General features: G+C 42.7%; 1 protein-coding gene across 1 annotated transcript in view; it reads left to right on the top strand.

The window, feature by feature from the left end:
* Positions 1-16,672, top strand: part of stk17al (serine/threonine kinase 17a like) — a 55,267-nt gene extending 38,595 nt beyond the window's left edge. Inside the window, exons 3-7 of the mRNA XM_055657149.1 lie at positions 5,684-5,828; positions 9,253-9,379; positions 10,494-10,542; positions 11,153-11,332; positions 12,852-16,672. Coding sequence (XP_055513124.1) covers positions 5,684-5,828; positions 9,253-9,379; positions 10,494-10,542; positions 11,153-11,332; positions 12,852-13,113 — 763 coding nt within the window. The 3' untranslated portion in view covers positions 13,114-16,672. The remainder of the gene's footprint in view (positions 1-5,683; positions 5,829-9,252; positions 9,380-10,493; positions 10,543-11,152; positions 11,333-12,851) is intronic.
* Positions 16,673-17,134: the final 462 nt, after the last annotated feature.

Below are 17,134 nucleotides of genomic sequence, written 5' to 3'. Positions count from 1 at the left end.
ACGTTTGTTGTCATTGGCTTGAACATTACTCCAATTTTTTTAACTTGGTTCAGCAGCAAATTATATTGTGGGAGAACCAGTTGGCACAAGTCAACCTGAGAACAGAAGTTAATCTGATCAGTTAATGTTGATGCATCTCTTCCAGTGATGTCTGAGGAGGTGAATTATCATTTGGCAGATATTGTGATCAATACCTGGCTTGTTCATCCTTCCTTGTCTGTGATGCTTTCCTCTTTACTCTGTTGCACCCTGTACTGACGGGATCCAGTTGCTTTGTTGACTGCATCGGAGCCTTCTGTTTACACAAAAATTAAGATGTTTGTAGAGAACTAGAAACGAGAAACTGCAGATGCTGGTTTACATAAATAAGGTGCAAAGTGCTGGAATATATCAACAGGTCAGCCAGAATTACTGGAGAAACATGGATAGGTGATGTTTCGGTTAGGATCCTTCTTCAGACTGATTGTAGGACAGTTGTAATGAATATAGATTCCCTGCTTGCTGCGTTACAGGTACATATGCCAGAGCTTCTTAAAGGAAAGAAAGAGATCTTTGCCTTTTAGTGCCATCTTCCATGGTGTTTCATGTGTGGTATCTGTTTGTAAAGCAGCAACTGTTGCAGCTAATTAGTGCCCGGCGAAATGGTAATGAGCAGTGTTTGGTGCAGGGGGTGAATAATGGCCAGGACTCGAGCAGAAAGTTCCCAGCTCGCCCGAATACTGCCAAGGATCTTCCCCGAGACAGCAGATGAGGCCTTTTGGGCCTGTCCCACTTGGGCGACTTTTTAGGCGACTGCAGGAGACTATGCAGTCGTCACATGGTTGCTACATGTTCGCGGGTGGTTGCCGGGGAATCGCCATCATGGTCGTGGGAAATTCCCGCATTCTGGGAACTAATCGCGGCCTCATTAAGGTCGCTGTGAATTTTTCAACATGTTGAAAAATTAGCAGCAACTAGAATGAAGCCGCCATGGAGAGTAGCGATAATACTCGTGCCGTAGGTGGATCGCCAGGAGGTTCGAGTGGGTTGCCAGGAGGTCGAAGGTTCACGTAGGTTGTAGCCGGTGCTGACCGGTGAATTTCATTGGCTCATTGGGGAAAACAAAACAAGCAGTAGTTTTCAGTACCAAGAATAATGTCCGCCGAGCTTCACAGCCGTGTATCTCTGGCTTCTTAAAAGTTGTCTCCCCCCCTCCCCCCCCCCCCCCCCCCCCCCCCCCCCCCCCCCCCCCCCCCCCCCCCCCCCCCTCTTTTTAAAGGATTTGTTGTACACTGTGCATTAGCCATCTTAATTACAACGCCAACCTTCCTGTATCACCTTGGCTTTGCACCATGTGAATTTCACTCGGACAGAGCTCCCCCTGCTTGCCCTGTGCCCCGCCTGCTTAACGGGCTGGTGAAGGAAGCGTGTGCGTGTGTGCGTGTGTGTGTGTGTGGCATCTCTGGAGAGAAGGAATGGGTGAAGTTTCAGGTTGAGACCCTTCTTCAGACCTATTTCAGAGGGCATTTGGGTCGGTGTCATGCTGTGGTTTTGTACTCTGATGTAGGACAGCAGATATTCCTCCCTAATGTTAGCGAGCCAGATGTTTCACCTTCCAGATGTATTTATTTACTTTCTTACGAATATTTGGCTGTGGTGGTCCATCTCCAGACTAAAGGTCCATGTTTCTGGATACAATTCCAGTAAAGTCCGACCGGTTCCGAGAATATTCTCTGGAAATTCTTCAAAAATAATAGATGTGATTAGAGAGAGAAGATGAAAGATTATGGAGTCATCGTGTTGTGTTCCACAGGATGTACGTATACAGAAGAGTAAAGGGTCAATCTGCTTCTAGGAACGTGACCAAAATCGCCACTGTCAATGGCGGGCATTTAGTTCAGGGATCTGTCATCATTCCTTGCATTGGACACGTCCGAGTTGTCCATGGGTCCCACCTCTGGGTTCAAGCTGGGGAGTTTGATTGTTTTAAGGTCCCACGCTGTTTAATAGGAACCTGAGGGCAACATTTCACTCAATGGTTGGTGAGTAAATGGAAGGAGCTACCAGAGGAGGTTTTTGAGGCAGGTTAATAAAACAACATTTAAGAGATACTTGGGACGGGTACATGGATAGGAAAGGTTTAGAGGAATGCGAGCCAAATGTGGGCAAGTGGGACTAGCTTGAATTAGATTTTTTTTTTTTTTAATGGGGACAATGCATATTGATAAACATTTACATGTAAATATGCAAAATTATAGCCAATAGCTAATTTCCGTCTTTAGTCCCTAGATGGGGCATCTTGGTTGGCATGGAAGAGTTGGGCCGATGGGCCTGTTTCCGTGCTGCACGATTCAGTGCCTGGGTCTTCGATATCTTGTTGTGTTGCTGGTACTGAAAGCTCGGAATTCCAGTTGCAATCCAGAGAATTGAGCACAAAAAATATATGTTGCCCCTTTCAGTGCAGCGTCATCTTTGGGGTGTTAAATGAGGCCTCGCCCACTCTTCCAGGTGTCTATGACACATCCCAAAGTGAAGGGCTACAGACTAGTGACTACCATTTAACCCTTCATCAATATCCATACCAATGAACTGATTTCACTGGACATTTGGATTCTGCATGTCCTATCTTACAGCATTTCAGAAATGCAAAGTACACTTGGTCCACTGCGAATGGATGTGGCAGGCGCTACATAATTGCAGGTCATACTTTGTGTGAATGCTTTCTGTTACCTGGGGCAATGCAGTTTCCTAAAGGAGTGGGACCTTGCCTTCTTTGACCAAATCTTGCAAAATGAACACTTGATTTTGACAATGAGGCAAGCATACAATTGTCTGTTATTACACAAATCCTGGAGAACATTTTTAATTCCTCTACCAGCTGCCAAGAAATTCCTTTCGGCAGCAATTCACTCCCGCAGTGAAAACAAACCCTGCTTTATATTTCCCTGCTCAAAGATTTTTTTATTTTTTTTTTTGCAGGAAATATCTTTGGTTATTTATGTCCGAAATGTAATATGTCTTCAGCCGCACAGAACTAAATATAAGTTGAAATAAAAACAAAAAATACTGGAAACACTTAGTAGCTTGGACTGCATCTGCTGAAAGAGGAACAGACCTGAAAGATCGTGCTCTGGACTTTGTCAGACTGGACAGAGCTACAGACCTGCGGCATTGATCCTTCTGCAGATGCAGCCGGACTTGCTGAATGTTTCCAGCATTCCCTGTTTTTATTTCAGATTCCCACCAAATGCAAATCAGCAAATTTTTTGATTTGATATTGACTAGTTTTGCCAAATGTTAATCAGTATTATGCCAATTGGTTACTTTTGCCTGCTCCAGTGACTGAGATCGTGCAGCAAATCTGTCCCCTTTCATATCTCATCGCTATTGAAGTGGAATATTGAGCAGAAATTAAGAAGCATTTCTCAAGTTAGGGGAGTAGAATTAGGCCATTCAGCCCATCAAGTCTACTCTGCCATTCAATCCTCCCATCTTCCTGCCTTCTCCCTTGATGAGAGGCAGCACCAATGTATCAACTTAAAACGGTTATTAGTAGTGGAACTAATGGAAAATTAACAGGTGGAGCAATTCTCCTGCCCAGCCAAGCCTTTGAACATTCGTTCTGCTGGGTAATTCAGAATAGTTTGGGTAATTCCTATCAAGTAACTGAAGACTTTACATTTTGGATATCAATCGTCATTCAAAAGTGTTTCCTGCAAAGGTGGAAATGTTTGTATGGAAAGTATTTGATATTATGATCGTATTGAAGTAAATAACCAGATGTTAGAAGAAACTTCAGTGCCTACCTTTGTATGGTTGGTTGGTTGACTGACCTGTATGTCAATGGAAAGGATAATCAGATGAGTGGTAGAACAGTGGTGCGGCAGATGAGTTGCTGCCTTGAGACCCGGGTTCGATCCTGACTACAGGTGCTGTCCATACGGAGATGGTATGTTCTCCCTGTGACCTAATCACTTTTCCTTGGAAGGTCCCTTGCAGTACAAGTCCACAGCTCCCTGGAAGAGACAACAGAAGTGATAAGATGATAAAGGAGTATGAGATACTTGTCTTCATTGGTCAGGGCATCGAGTATAAAAGTTGGGAAGTCACATTTCAGCCACATCAAACTTTAGGCCACCTTTGGAGTATTGTGTGCAGTTCTGGTCACCACACAATAAAAAATGAATGTGCATGCTATGGAGATCTCCAGTGTACAGTACACTCATGACAATAAGGCACTATTGAACCATGGTCCTTTTCCCCAACATACTTGGGGTCTTTTCACTGATCCCCTGTGATAACAGAGATGGAAGTAGGGTCGAGTCAGGTGATTCATAACTAGTCACAGTGACACATCGGTTCCTGAAATGGAATCGCTAACATCAGAGCAACCACGAGGTGTGACAGTAATTGTTCCACATCAACAGGTAGTTAAACTGCAGGGTGTGACTCGTTTTCCCATCACTGATACATAGCAGACTTTTATCATCTGGCTAAATTTGGTGTGCACTGAAGCATCCGCGCCTGGCACTAGCCCTGACACTTGACATGTTGTACAGCTCCACCCTCACTCGCTTCAACAGGTTTAAACAATGAACAGAGGAGAAACCTACAAAGGTGTTATATCATTGAAGCTGATATCATAAACAGAAGTTTCCTGTTTAAACTGTCTCTGGCCACATGAATTAATCCAGAACCAAGTGCCTAAAATTTCATTTGTACAATGCTTTTCTCAGCGTTAAGCAACTATATATTGGATTTGTATTCCTGCTATGATACGTATTGAGGACCATTCCCAGATTGTATGACATTGGCGATATGGGAATGGGCTCATTCAAGGCGTGGGTCACCTCGTATGCAGCAGGGATGTATGGGTTGCTGTTTCTCATGTAACACGCACTCCATGGCTCGGCTTTTCCAAGGCAACACCTCATTCCAGTCCAGCACCACACATGGATACCTGTACAAGAAGGGGAATACTGCGCTTAAACCCCACCCACCCTTTATTTGGAATGGAATGGAATACTTTATTGTCACATGTGACAAGGCACAGTGAAGTTATTTGCTTGCTTATCCTGACAAAGTAACAATGTAAGCCGGCTCCTCCTTTGTTCACCCCTCCCCTGCAGCGGTTTCCCCATGCCGGGACATCCATTCATTGTCCATAGTTCTTTCTGCTTCCTCAGAGGTCCCCTCCCCCATGCTCTCATCAACCGCCAACCGCGGGATAACCCGCTAGGCTCCACCGCCACCGCCGAGGCTTCACCGCCACCGGATTATTTGATCTGTTGGTTTCTGAGTTTCACCAGTTCCAATCCCTCCCACGCCCAGCTACGGTCTCTGAAGGTAGTGAGTCCTGTCTGGTTTGCCCCTCACCACGATGCTCATTCAACTCTCACACTAGGGTGCCTGAGAATCTATGAGTAATAGTTCTCCTCAAACGTGGGGGGAAAATGAGCCCCCTTTGGCAAGTTAACAAGCACTGTAAAGTCTGTTCACTAAAAGAGTTGCTTGGCAAAAGATGAGATAAATATTCATCACTTCATGTTGGGCTCGTTTCAAGCTGTGGCAATTCTCAACACAAATAGAGAATACATTCTGCAAGATGCCTGTAAGTTTTCTGTAAATAGTTCCATGAATTGGAGCTTCAGATCTATTCCTGATTACCCAGTGAGTTTGACGTGAATAATTTGCCCTCTTGTAGTGCTGCTGGCGGGGAGATCTTCAACCAGTGTGTCGCCGACCGAGACGAGGCCTTCAAAGAGAATGACGTTATTCGGCTGGTGTGTCAGATCCTGGATGGAGTAGCCTATTTACATGGGAAGAATATTGTTCATCTAGACATCAAGGTAAGGTTCCTTGTCAGCACATTGGAAATCAGAAGGTATAAACAGATGTGGCAATATTATACCTCCAATACAATTGGTACCTTTGCACCGTGGAGTATAATTAAACAGATGATAAATGTGATTGTGCAAAGTTTCCCCCTGCGTTTTTTAAATGAAACTGCTGATCCATCAAAAGTAATTTCAAGATGGGTTGGGATGTGGCGATGTTGAGAGAGGCCCTTGCAGGTTTAATTCCTGCTGTACATCCAAAACATTGGCAGGATTTTTGTTCCATTGACCTGGATTCACCATTTGAGAGTCAAATGCAAATGTTTCCATGGAGCAGGTTGCTTATGTGTCTCAATAGATATTCGCATGGTGTGCCTGTTTCTACATGCTATTACTGGATAGATTTAAACTCGCCAGTAATACTGTATGAAAGGCGTGTGGAACAGGCGCCACAAAGGCTCTCTGACTTAACAGGATTGTTGCCTGCTCCTATCATTATATCTGTGGTGAGTGGATTGTGGATTTCTCCAAGTTTGCATGGGACACTTGCCAGATTGAAATTACCACAAAAAAAGCTAAGGAATCAGCAGGTAAGTGCTTAGCAACCAACGAAGCTAGTGCAAGTTTTAACTGGCAAATGGTACAGAAGCAACAGTCAGGCAAGGTAGCAGACTAGAGTCGTCTTTGTCTTGGCATCTTCAGTAATTCCACTCCATTTATAATGATGCCATTAACAATCCACTTTTCGTTGAAAAAAATCAGTATGACAACATTCGTTCAGTTCAATTTAATTTAAATTGCAAGGTACACTGTAAGTTGTCTCGTTACACATCAGCAGACTGACAATTTGATGAAGATGGAAAAATCCATTTTATTTTAACACAGTTTAGTTTAATTTAGTGATACAGCGTGGAAACAGGCCCTTCGGCCCACCGAGTCCTTGCCGGCCAGCGATCATCCCGTTACACTAGCACTATTCTACATACTAGGGATAATTTCCAATTTTACAGAAGCCAATTAACCTACAAACCCACATGTCCTTGGAGTGTGGGAGGAAACCGGAGCACCCAGAGAAAACCCACGCGGTCACAGGGAAAAATAGGCATATTTCATCTTTCTTTATGACATAGAAAGCGGCTATTTGGCCCATTAAAATGTGACCTCTCAAAAGGCACTACTTCAAACTTGCCCAAATTAAATTGTACTGATCCACGCACATTTTCAGCAGATCTAAACCCTGCTGTCTTGGCCAATCCCGTGCTGGGGAAGAGTGTGTCTCTCTGCTCTTCTAAACATACCGATGGTCACTGGGGTTCTCCTTTCCTAATGTTTTAGAGTGAAACCTGTTGGCGTCTCTGATAAACAAATAATATATCCCAGCCTCTTCATTGCAACTGTCAGCAATAGAAAAATAAACGTTAAACACTTCACCTTGGGAATCCCAGCAGGAAAGGAAATATGGAGAGAGAAGCAGTCAGCGTTTTCTGGCTGCAACACTTCATTAGAGTTGAGAAAAACTGAGCCAGCATGATTTAAAAGCAGATTTTTCAACACTTTCCATTTTCTAAGCAGATCGGGGAGCATCTGTGGAAAGAGAAATGGTTAATGTTTCATCTCACACACTCACACACTCACACTCACTGTTTTCCTTTCCAAGGGTGCTGCCTGACCTGCTGAATGAATCTCTCCTCCACTTTCAGTTTTTAACATCACAAGAGAATTGATCTGTTTTATTGATTTCCATTGGGAATGGAATGTCAAACTTGAATTGTTTTCTCTGCAATGCCAGAGGTTGAGCGGTGACCTGGTAGAAGTACGTAAAATGATGAGAGGCGTAGATAGGACAAGTTGAGATGTCGTGCTAGAGAATGACTAAGATTGGCAAATGCAGCAAAGTTGACTGCAATGACTGTAAAAATAAAATCAACGTGCTCAGATAACTGGTGAAACATTTACAAAAGTGAGCAGGCAGGTACCAGGAACTAACAGACGTGAGTGGTTTAACGTATCCACGGCAAGCATCATTGTCACATGTTGCATCAGCAATGTCATTGTCCCAGCCAAGAGTGCAGAGAATCCAGTCAGCACAGATTGGACAGTAACTTTCGGAAAGCAGAACTCTTTGGAGGTGCTGTTTAGCACAAAGTAACTTCATGGAAGGACGCGAGAGATAGCAATCCATGGATTTAGCAATGACTTTAGGCCATAGAGCATAGAACAGTACAGCACACATACAGGCTCTTTGGCTCGCAATGTCTATGCTGAATGTGATGCTAAGACCAACTCTTATCTGTCTGTGTATAATCCATATCCTTCCATTTCCTGCCACATGCCTTTGGGAAAGTCACATAAATGCCATAATTGTATCTGCCTCCATCACCTCCCCGGCAATGTTCTCCAGGGACCCACCACCCTTTATGTTTTTAAAAAGAAAACTTGCCTTGTAATCTCCTTCAAAATATTGCCCTTTTTATCTTAAATGTCTACCCTCAATGATTTGATATTTCGATCTTGTCTACCCTATCAGTAATAATAATAATAATAATAATAATAAATTTTATTTAATGGGCGCCTTTCAGACATCTCAAGGACACCTTACATAGTAATCGGAATAAAAACATATAATCGGAATAAAATAAGTAATAAAGACATCGTAGAGACACAAATTAAAAACAGAATTCAATCCAAAAAACAGAAAATCAAAAACACAGTGTGAAGAGAGAGCAGCGGCAGCCAAAGCGCGCTAGCGTCCACTCTCTCTTCACGGCAGCCATCTTGGACACAGACTTACAGGATTACAATTAGACAAAAAAAATCATCCCCCCACAGTGGATAGCACTGTGGGGGAAGGCACAATGTCCAGTCCTCTCAATATCAATGCCTCTCATAGTTTTATATACTTATATTAGGTCTCCCCCTCGACATCAGGTGTTCCTGGAAAAACCAGCCAAGTCTGTCCAAATTCCCCCTGTAGCTAATGCCCCCTAATTATAAGGTTGATGAGGAGTTTTGCTGAGTGCCTCTGATGATCTGACCAGATAATTTATAAATTTGTTCAGCATCGGTCTCCTTAATTCCCCCATATTCCCAGTAAATGAAAGACAATTTTTGAAAGGTTTGAAGGGATATGAGCCAAACATGGACAAAGGTGGAGTATCTCGGTCGGCATGGACAAGTTGGGCCAAAGGGCCTGTTTTGATGCTGTGTGACTCGACAACAATTCAGTGTGGAATTCATACAGGGTTTTATTACTTGCAGTCAATCCTCTTCAATTCAAATGGACAATGTAAACTATGATTGTGGACACTTACACTATAAACTATGATCGTGGCAGATCAATAATGCTTTAAAAACCATGCATTTAATGTCCTTCACAGTGCCTGGGGATCTTTCAGTGAACAGAGCATTGAAACTCCATTCCTGATCTTTATTTCAGCCACAGAATATACTGCTTACAAGTTGCAATCCTCTGGGCAACATTCGGATTGTGGACTTTGGACTATCCCGACGGGTGGACACCATTGAAGAGATCAAGGAAATTACTGGGACTCCTGAATACGTAGGTAAGTGTCAGGCCACTGTCCCTCATTCCCAAAGATTGATCTCGGTGTGTTCTAGGTGACTGATTTGTTCTAGTCTTCTCCTAAGATAGATACAAAATGATAGATAGATAGATAGCCTTTTATTGTCATTCAGACCGAAGTCTGAACGAAATTGCAGCAGTCATACATATAATACCATACAATAAAACAACAATAAACACATATTAACATCTACCACAGTGAGTCCACCCAGCATCTCCTCACTGTGATGGAGGCAAAAGTCTTAGGTCGCAGTCTCTTCCCTCCTCTTCTCCCTCTGCGCTGGGGCGTAAGAGTAACTCAGCGGGACAGGCAGCATCTCTGGATAGAAGGAATGGGTGACGTTTTGGTTCTGAAACATAACCCATTCAGTTACTCCAACATGTTGAGTCGATCTTCAGTGTAAGCCAGCATCTGCAGTTCCTTCCTACAAACTGGCCTTTTCCTACCTCCAATTACCCCACCCCTCCCCTCTACTTTCAGTGTAGGGGAAGGGTTCTGACCCGAAACATTGCCTATTCCTTTTCTCCAGAGATGCTTCCTGACCCGCTGAGTTGCTCCACCATTTTGTATCTATCCTCGGTACAAGCCAGCATTTCTTCCTATATAGTCCCTCTAAACCTGTCCTATCCATGTACCTGCAAAAATGTTTTATAAACTGTGATAGTACCTGTGACTAGATGGAAGGAAGTGAGAAGCCTGTGATGGACTGGGCTGTGTTCACCACTCTCCGCAGGTTCAGGCAGTTATGGGCAGCGTGCCAGACTGACGCACATCCCATCAGAAATCACTCCATGCATCCCATCAGTATGTAGCTGCAAAAGTACATTACGCTCAGGATTTGAATTTTGGAGGCCAAGTCGAAAGTGCCATAGCTTCTACCGGCTGAAATGAAATTTAAGCAGTCAACGTGAGAAATGCAGATAATCCTGCAGTATTTAAAACATCAAGCTCAAAATGAAATTGGCTATAATGCAGAACCATTTTGTGCATGGGTGAAACCATTGCACCTAGAGTGAGAAAGTTTAACAATATCTGCAGATTATTGACAAGCATTCAAGTGTCTGATATTACTTTTTCTTCTTAATTCCTCCAGCTCCTGAAATACTAAATTATGAAGCAATCAGCACAGCTACGGATATGTGGTAAGGACAACATTTTGCTGGGTTGACAATTGTAAATTTTGACAATAGGCTCCAAACGTACTTGAATAAGTTGTGCTTAGTTCCCTGATATAAATTGTAAGTTTACAAGACTACCTGTCAAAACGCACATCCATGAATATATATATATTTCTTTACATAAATATATAAAATGTAAATACATAAATAAACAGAACTTCAAAAAGAGAATTGATGGAATAAATCTGTGAAAACATTGCACAAACAAAGAGCTTCAGAAACTGCAGGTCATTGCTTCCTGACCAATGCCTCAATCTGAGAACACAGCTCTCTCTAGAATGCGGTTTTTAAATCCAGTTTCCAGCCATAAGGTAAAAGATGGGCGGAACTGCAGGGGAAGCAGCTGAAAGGAGCAGCTTCTGCTATTTGCTCAGGGTATATAAACTTGGAGCTAACATTGGGCCTTGCAATCTGCCAGAGAACAAAGTGAAACTTGTTCCATAACTATCGAAAGATTTTATTTATTCCTCATCGCCACTGGATTTAACAAGTGACCATTATGTGGCACAATTGCTGAGGTTTTGTACTTATTCAAGTGCAGACTAACAGAATTCGATTTTCTATTGCTCTACAGGAGTATCGGTGTGTTGGTTTATGTTATGCTGACAGGCAGTTCGCCTTTCCTTGGAGATGACAAGCAATCCACATACCTCAATATTTCCAAAGTAGACGTTGACTATTCAGAGGATATCTTCGAAGGTATCTCTGAACTGGCTTTAGACTTCATTCAGGCTCTCCTCATTAAAGATCCCAGGTAAGGTATTCTATTATCGGCACATAGCCACCTTTGTTTCTACATTCTAATGCAATGACATTTATTTGGAAGATTTGCTTGTGGTGTTTGCATCAAATACTTCGCCAGTTGGGGTCATTATATCTGACATTCTGACACTTATATCTATGGGTTTAAGCTCTCCCTTGAAATCAAGCATCAATCATAAATCATCCTTGATCAGATGCTTGGACAGGAGATGAGAGAAAGTAGTGATCGTAGTGAAGGATTGGAACAGGAAATTCTCAGTAAAATGTCTCGCCTTAATGACAATTCACTTCCCCATCACTGAGTAATATTTCAGAAAGGAGAGGTTGGAGTCATTGTTACTGAAAGCAACTCCTTCATTGTACTTTTCACACCTGAGACCTTTCCCTCCTTGGACAGGTCAACTGCTCCAGAAGAACGCTACCACACTCCAGCTTCCCTCCAAGTCACACATGATCCAGACTTGTAGATATAATGCCATTCCTTCAATGTAAATCATAATCATACAGCACAGAAACAGGCCTTTCGGCCCAAATTGTCCATGCTGACAAACATGCCCTATCTACTCTAGTCTCACCTGCCTGTGTTTGCCCAATGTCCCTCTAAACCTTTCCTATCCATGTACCCGTCCAAATGTCTTTTAAATGGTGTTATAGTACCTGCCCCTACTGCCTCCTTTGGCACCTTGTTCCATCTATCCACCACCCTCTGAGTGACAAAAATGCTCCTCACGTTACTGTTAAATCTTTCCCCTCTCTTTCACCTTAAGTCTATGTCCTCGGGTCTTTTACCGAGCATATGGGAATCCCAGCCTGCCCAACAGCTCCCTATCGCTCAGACCCTCAAGTCCTGGCAACATCCTCAAATCTTCTCTGCATTCTTTCCAGCTTAACAACATCCTTCCTATCGTATGGTGACCAAAACTGAACACAATACCATAAACTCTGCCTCACCAATGTTTTGTACAAATCAGCTTCATGTTACAGAAAGAAAAGCACTTTAAAATAGAGATTAACTTGACGTTATGTTTTGACTGCTTGATATGTTTTAGTGAGGTCCTGTCAAATACTGTTGATTCACAAGAACGCGTCCATTAAAACAGCAATGGAGAGTGCAGCCATTACACAGTCTTCAAACACTACAACCTCAGCCTCTGTATCTCGAATGTTAGTGTCATGTTAAATCCATGAAAGCTTCTGTATAGTGTGCCTGGTCTAATGGATTATACTTGGTACATTCCTAGTATGGTGTCCCATCGATCTGCTGCATGAGCAGCTGAGTCCCTCCAACAGATTACTCATTGCCCCAGATTCCAATATCTGCCATCTCTTGTGTCCCATATAATAGGTTCAACTTGTCTTTGGCAATCACAGTGCCAAATAAATTCTGCAAAGTGTTGGTACGCATGACAATGATGGTTAAGGAGCATGATGTTTAGTTTAGAGAGATACTGTGTGGAAATGGAAATGTTTGGATCTCCACATTGCTATAATGATCCTCTCTTCTTCACTAGGAAAAGAGCAAAGGCTGAACAATGTCTCAACCACCCGTGGCTCCGTCCCGAGACAGAAGTGACCAAGCCCCTGACCGAGTCAGAGGAGGAACAATCCGAGTCTGAGCCCAGCACTCCTGATGCTGAGGAGCTGGTGCTAATGGCCTCCTACACACTGTGCAGGCAGTTGGACAAGGACGTTGAAATAGAGCGGACGGCTGTGCACAAACAGTTCCAGTTCAAGGAACCCTTCACGACGTTGCGGGATTTCCTGAGCGCTTAACGCGTACCGGACTGCTAACATGCTGGTTTCAAGCCCTCCACGCAGAGCACAGTGTTTACCTGTTGCTCAGAGTGCTCTGTGGCTGAATGCTCTGCAGGCTTTCATTACCTTGGACAATTAAACTTTTTATCGAGCTTCAGCCTGGTGTGATATAGAGCACGCAGCCTGAATTGGGCACACGGGGGGGGGGGGGGGGGGGGGGGGGAGGTGGTTCCCTCTTAAGCCTAGTGATGGAGCTGAGAGAGTGGTACAGGGAAATCCTAGTTAAAAGTCACAGATAATCAGACCAGTGAATCGCAGTGGTTGAGACAATTGCAGTGGTTGAGACAGGTGAGGTCTGTGCCACAGATGGTGTTTGAAATGCCAGTCTGGTGGTGTTGGGCTTTCTCACTGTTTCTCAGCAGCTTGGTTCTACCAGTCACAGTCAATGATTTTTTTTTTTTTTTTTTAAGGCACTTCTCAGTTAAGCAAAATAAAATCTTGCATTACATTTGAATATAATTGGATTTTCTGATGGAAGGCGTCTGTTTGGCGTAACAGGAAATAGTTCTTTACGCTGACGACTATCCCTCTTGCACCCCACTCTCCAAACTAGTTTGATATTTCTTCCTAATTACAAAGGAAAATAATGCGTTGTATTTAAGATGCCTTTTACCAATATGTAAGGCCAGCAAAGGTCGGTTTTGATGCAAAAAAACCCTTATTGTTGCACTGTAGTTTACAATGATAGCTCTGCATGCTTTGTGCAATACTCGGTTCCACTTCAATTCGCCTTCTGCTCTGTCCCATTATAACGTCTGATTACCATTTCCCTGCAATCATAAAATACTCAGCCATGGCTCTTTTTTTAATCAAATTAGGAAGGAGATCCAAAATAAGATTGAGGAAGTCTAAACTCCAAGTCTAGGGATAAACATTAATTGCAGTTCTGTGGCTACAAGATATTCAATGCAAATTTCCTTGTAAGGCAATACATTGGAATGTGCTGTGCTTCAATGAAATAATGGCACATGAAGCATGATTGCACATTTAATTGTCTTTCACGGGCCATGGGAATAGGTGTGCCTTTTTTCCCCCCTCTTATTTATTGTATCCTGATGGTTAAAATAACCATTATTGAAAGATTTTTATCAGGGGATTAAAGCACGATTGTTTTTCTCCCTTAACAGAAGTCTCCAGAAACATATCTTCATTGAAATTCTCGTGGTTTGACACCTCTAGTGGTTATTGACATGCGGCTCATATCTTCCTATTATAAATTAAGCACACGCACATCGTAGAGCCCTTTGACTGGTGAGCCAGGTACCAGGTATGTTCAGGTGTTAGAAAATGTGTGTGGATTTTGAGACTGTTCAACACCTGGCTGGGGGAGCAGGGTATGAAGGAGCGTCTGTGAGGGGCCCATGTAACAGACTTGTCACCTGACACTTTATTTTGGTGACTGAAACAAGGCGAGGTATTTACAATGTGTAGGAAAGTACTGCACAAAGATGCTGGTTCATACTGAAGATAGACACAAAGTGCTGGAGTAACTCAGCGGGTCAAGCAGCATCTCTGGAGAAAAGGAATAGGTGACATTTCGGGTCTGAAGAACCGTTCTGGCCCGAAATGCCACCTATTCCATTTCTCCAGAGATGCTGCCTGACCCACTGAGTTACTCCAGCACTTTGTGTCTATCAGAGGTACTCACAAGTTTGTCATTGTTGGACGGTAAGGGATTCACTTTGTAGGGTGGGCTGCTTTAGCGTTTCACCAATGAACTGCAAGACTGGGCTGCTGTCGTTCACTTTATCTGAGGCACAAATATTCAAGGATTGTGTGGTATTGGCAACAATGCTTTTAGGTATTATTATTTAATTCTGACCTAATTTGCACATTCAAAGTGAGCATTCCGTGAGGGATACATTTTTTTGGAGAAGAAACGTATTTTACTTTGAACAAATAAACAGGCAATGTTATCTGCATGATTGAATCTCCCTTAAAAGGCAAACTGCAAAAGTATGGAGACCTCGATTGCATGTTTGAATGTATTGCACGGAGGTCTTTTGCCACATGGGTGACAGGAGATCTCCCCAAACACAAGTGAGAGGTGTCTCACCAACATTCCTGTTGTACAGCAGAGCTCAAATATTTGAAAATGAGAAGGAATTTTGTATTGTATTATATTTTCAATGGTTGAATAGAATTATCGGGGAATTATTTAAACATGTTCTTCGGCAGAAACCATTGTCCAATTGTGGTAACTGCACTGAACTGATAAGGATGCCTTTTGTTTGAGGTTTTGGGCAAGTGCTTGAATGTAATCTGCTGGTTGGTCAGTGCCAGTGCAGGAAGGTGTTTTCCAACAGATCGCATTCACTTGCTTGCCACCGAGCAGACACAACAAGCAGGCTCTCTGGAGAACTTGTGTACTGTGACCATGAGGGAGGGGCATGAAGGGAGCAGGCACAGCATCCATGGCGCCCTGAGGCAACCCTGGCATGCAGTTGCTTCATTGACCAGTCAACCCCAGAGTTTCATTGCCGGTATACTTTCATGTCCTATGACAAAATTGTAGTGTTATTGACAGAGACGAAGGAGTGTCTTAAGATCCATATGTTTTAAGCAAAGCACGTGTGATATCTGTAAAACAAGTTGAGGGATATTGCTTAAGTTAAAAAAAAAACGCCAAAAAAACTGTTGTTTATTAATGCCACGTTTAATTTGGTGAAGACATCAGCCTGATGTTTTTCTCAAAGTCACTGTCCTATTTATTTTAAATGTATTAAGGATGAAATTGCAAACAGGAGTTTTCTGTCAGTTAGTGTAGCTTCAGACTCTTATTTCAATTCTGTTGTCGCACAGGCATTTTACCACAGTCAAAGCAAATGCCCCCCTCCATTTTGTTAAGCCAGTTAGACATTTAAAGAAACAAAAATATGATACTTAACTGTTCGGGTTCCAATAGCAAGGAGAATAGATTTTGTGTGTGTGTGTGTCTCAAGAAGATAAGAACAGTCGGGGCCAGTTCCTGGTCTCCAGGCTGCTGATTGCAGCCGTAAGTGGCCCAGAGCAGTCAAGAGGCGACACCTCAAATTGATCAAGTCTTACAATATATACACCACCTCAATGCAGCAAAAAGGACTAGTTTGGAGATTAAAAAGGCCGGCAATGGAAAGATTATTAGATCCTTGTCTAGAGCAGATTGATTAGAAGGAAATATCCCTTCTGCTCATGATACAATTATAGCTTGTTTCTTTTGCAAAGGAAAAAAGTGACATTTATTTAGAACAATCAGGTTGTTAAGTATTCACAAAGTTCACAATTAACTACTGAAATTCCACTGGAGGGTTGGTGATTCCTTGGTGTAAAACATTTGTTGGACCAAATCTTTGAACTGTAATAATTGTATTGTTATTTCATTTAAAATGCTGTCAATGTATCAATTATCCACGAATAATATAATGTACAGTTTCTTCATGCAATAATCTCGATAGCCAAAACTGATGACAAAGGTACTGTTTGATGTTTATCATGTAATGTGTTGACTTTTTTTACAATAAAATATTATGCAAGTTCATTACCTTGTCAACTTTACAGATATCAATTTGCAAAACTATTATGAATGATAGGAAGACAGATTCTGATACATCTCAAGAACTAAAAGTATTGATTGCCAGCAATTTAGAAGATTAAACGATGACCTGTTTGTATTTGAAAGATTTGTCGGCAAATAAAATGAACTCCATCTCAAATGAGAGGTGCAGTCCACAGGAGAATAACTTATTTGAAACTAGGCTGAGCAGATTTGTCTTCAATGCATATCTGCACAAGGGCGGCACGGTGGCATAGCGGTAGAGCTATTGCCTTACAGCGCCGGAGACCCAGGTTTGATCCTGACTATGGGTGCTTGTCTGTACGGAGTTTGTACATTCTTCCTGTGACTTGCGTGGGTTTTCTCCGAGATCTTCAGTTTCCTTCCACACTCCAAAGATGTACAGGTTTGTAGGTTAATTGGCTTGGCATCTACGTAATATTGTCC

Source organism: Leucoraja erinacea, chromosome 27 (genome assembly GCF_028641065.1).
Source record: "Leucoraja erinacea ecotype New England chromosome 27, Leri_hhj_1, whole genome shotgun sequence".
In the NCBI taxonomy this organism is placed as follows: domain Eukaryota; kingdom Metazoa; phylum Chordata; class Chondrichthyes; order Rajiformes; family Rajidae; genus Leucoraja; species Leucoraja erinaceus.
Note: the sequence above shows the minus strand (reverse complement) of the source record. Positions and strands in the feature narration are given on the sequence as shown.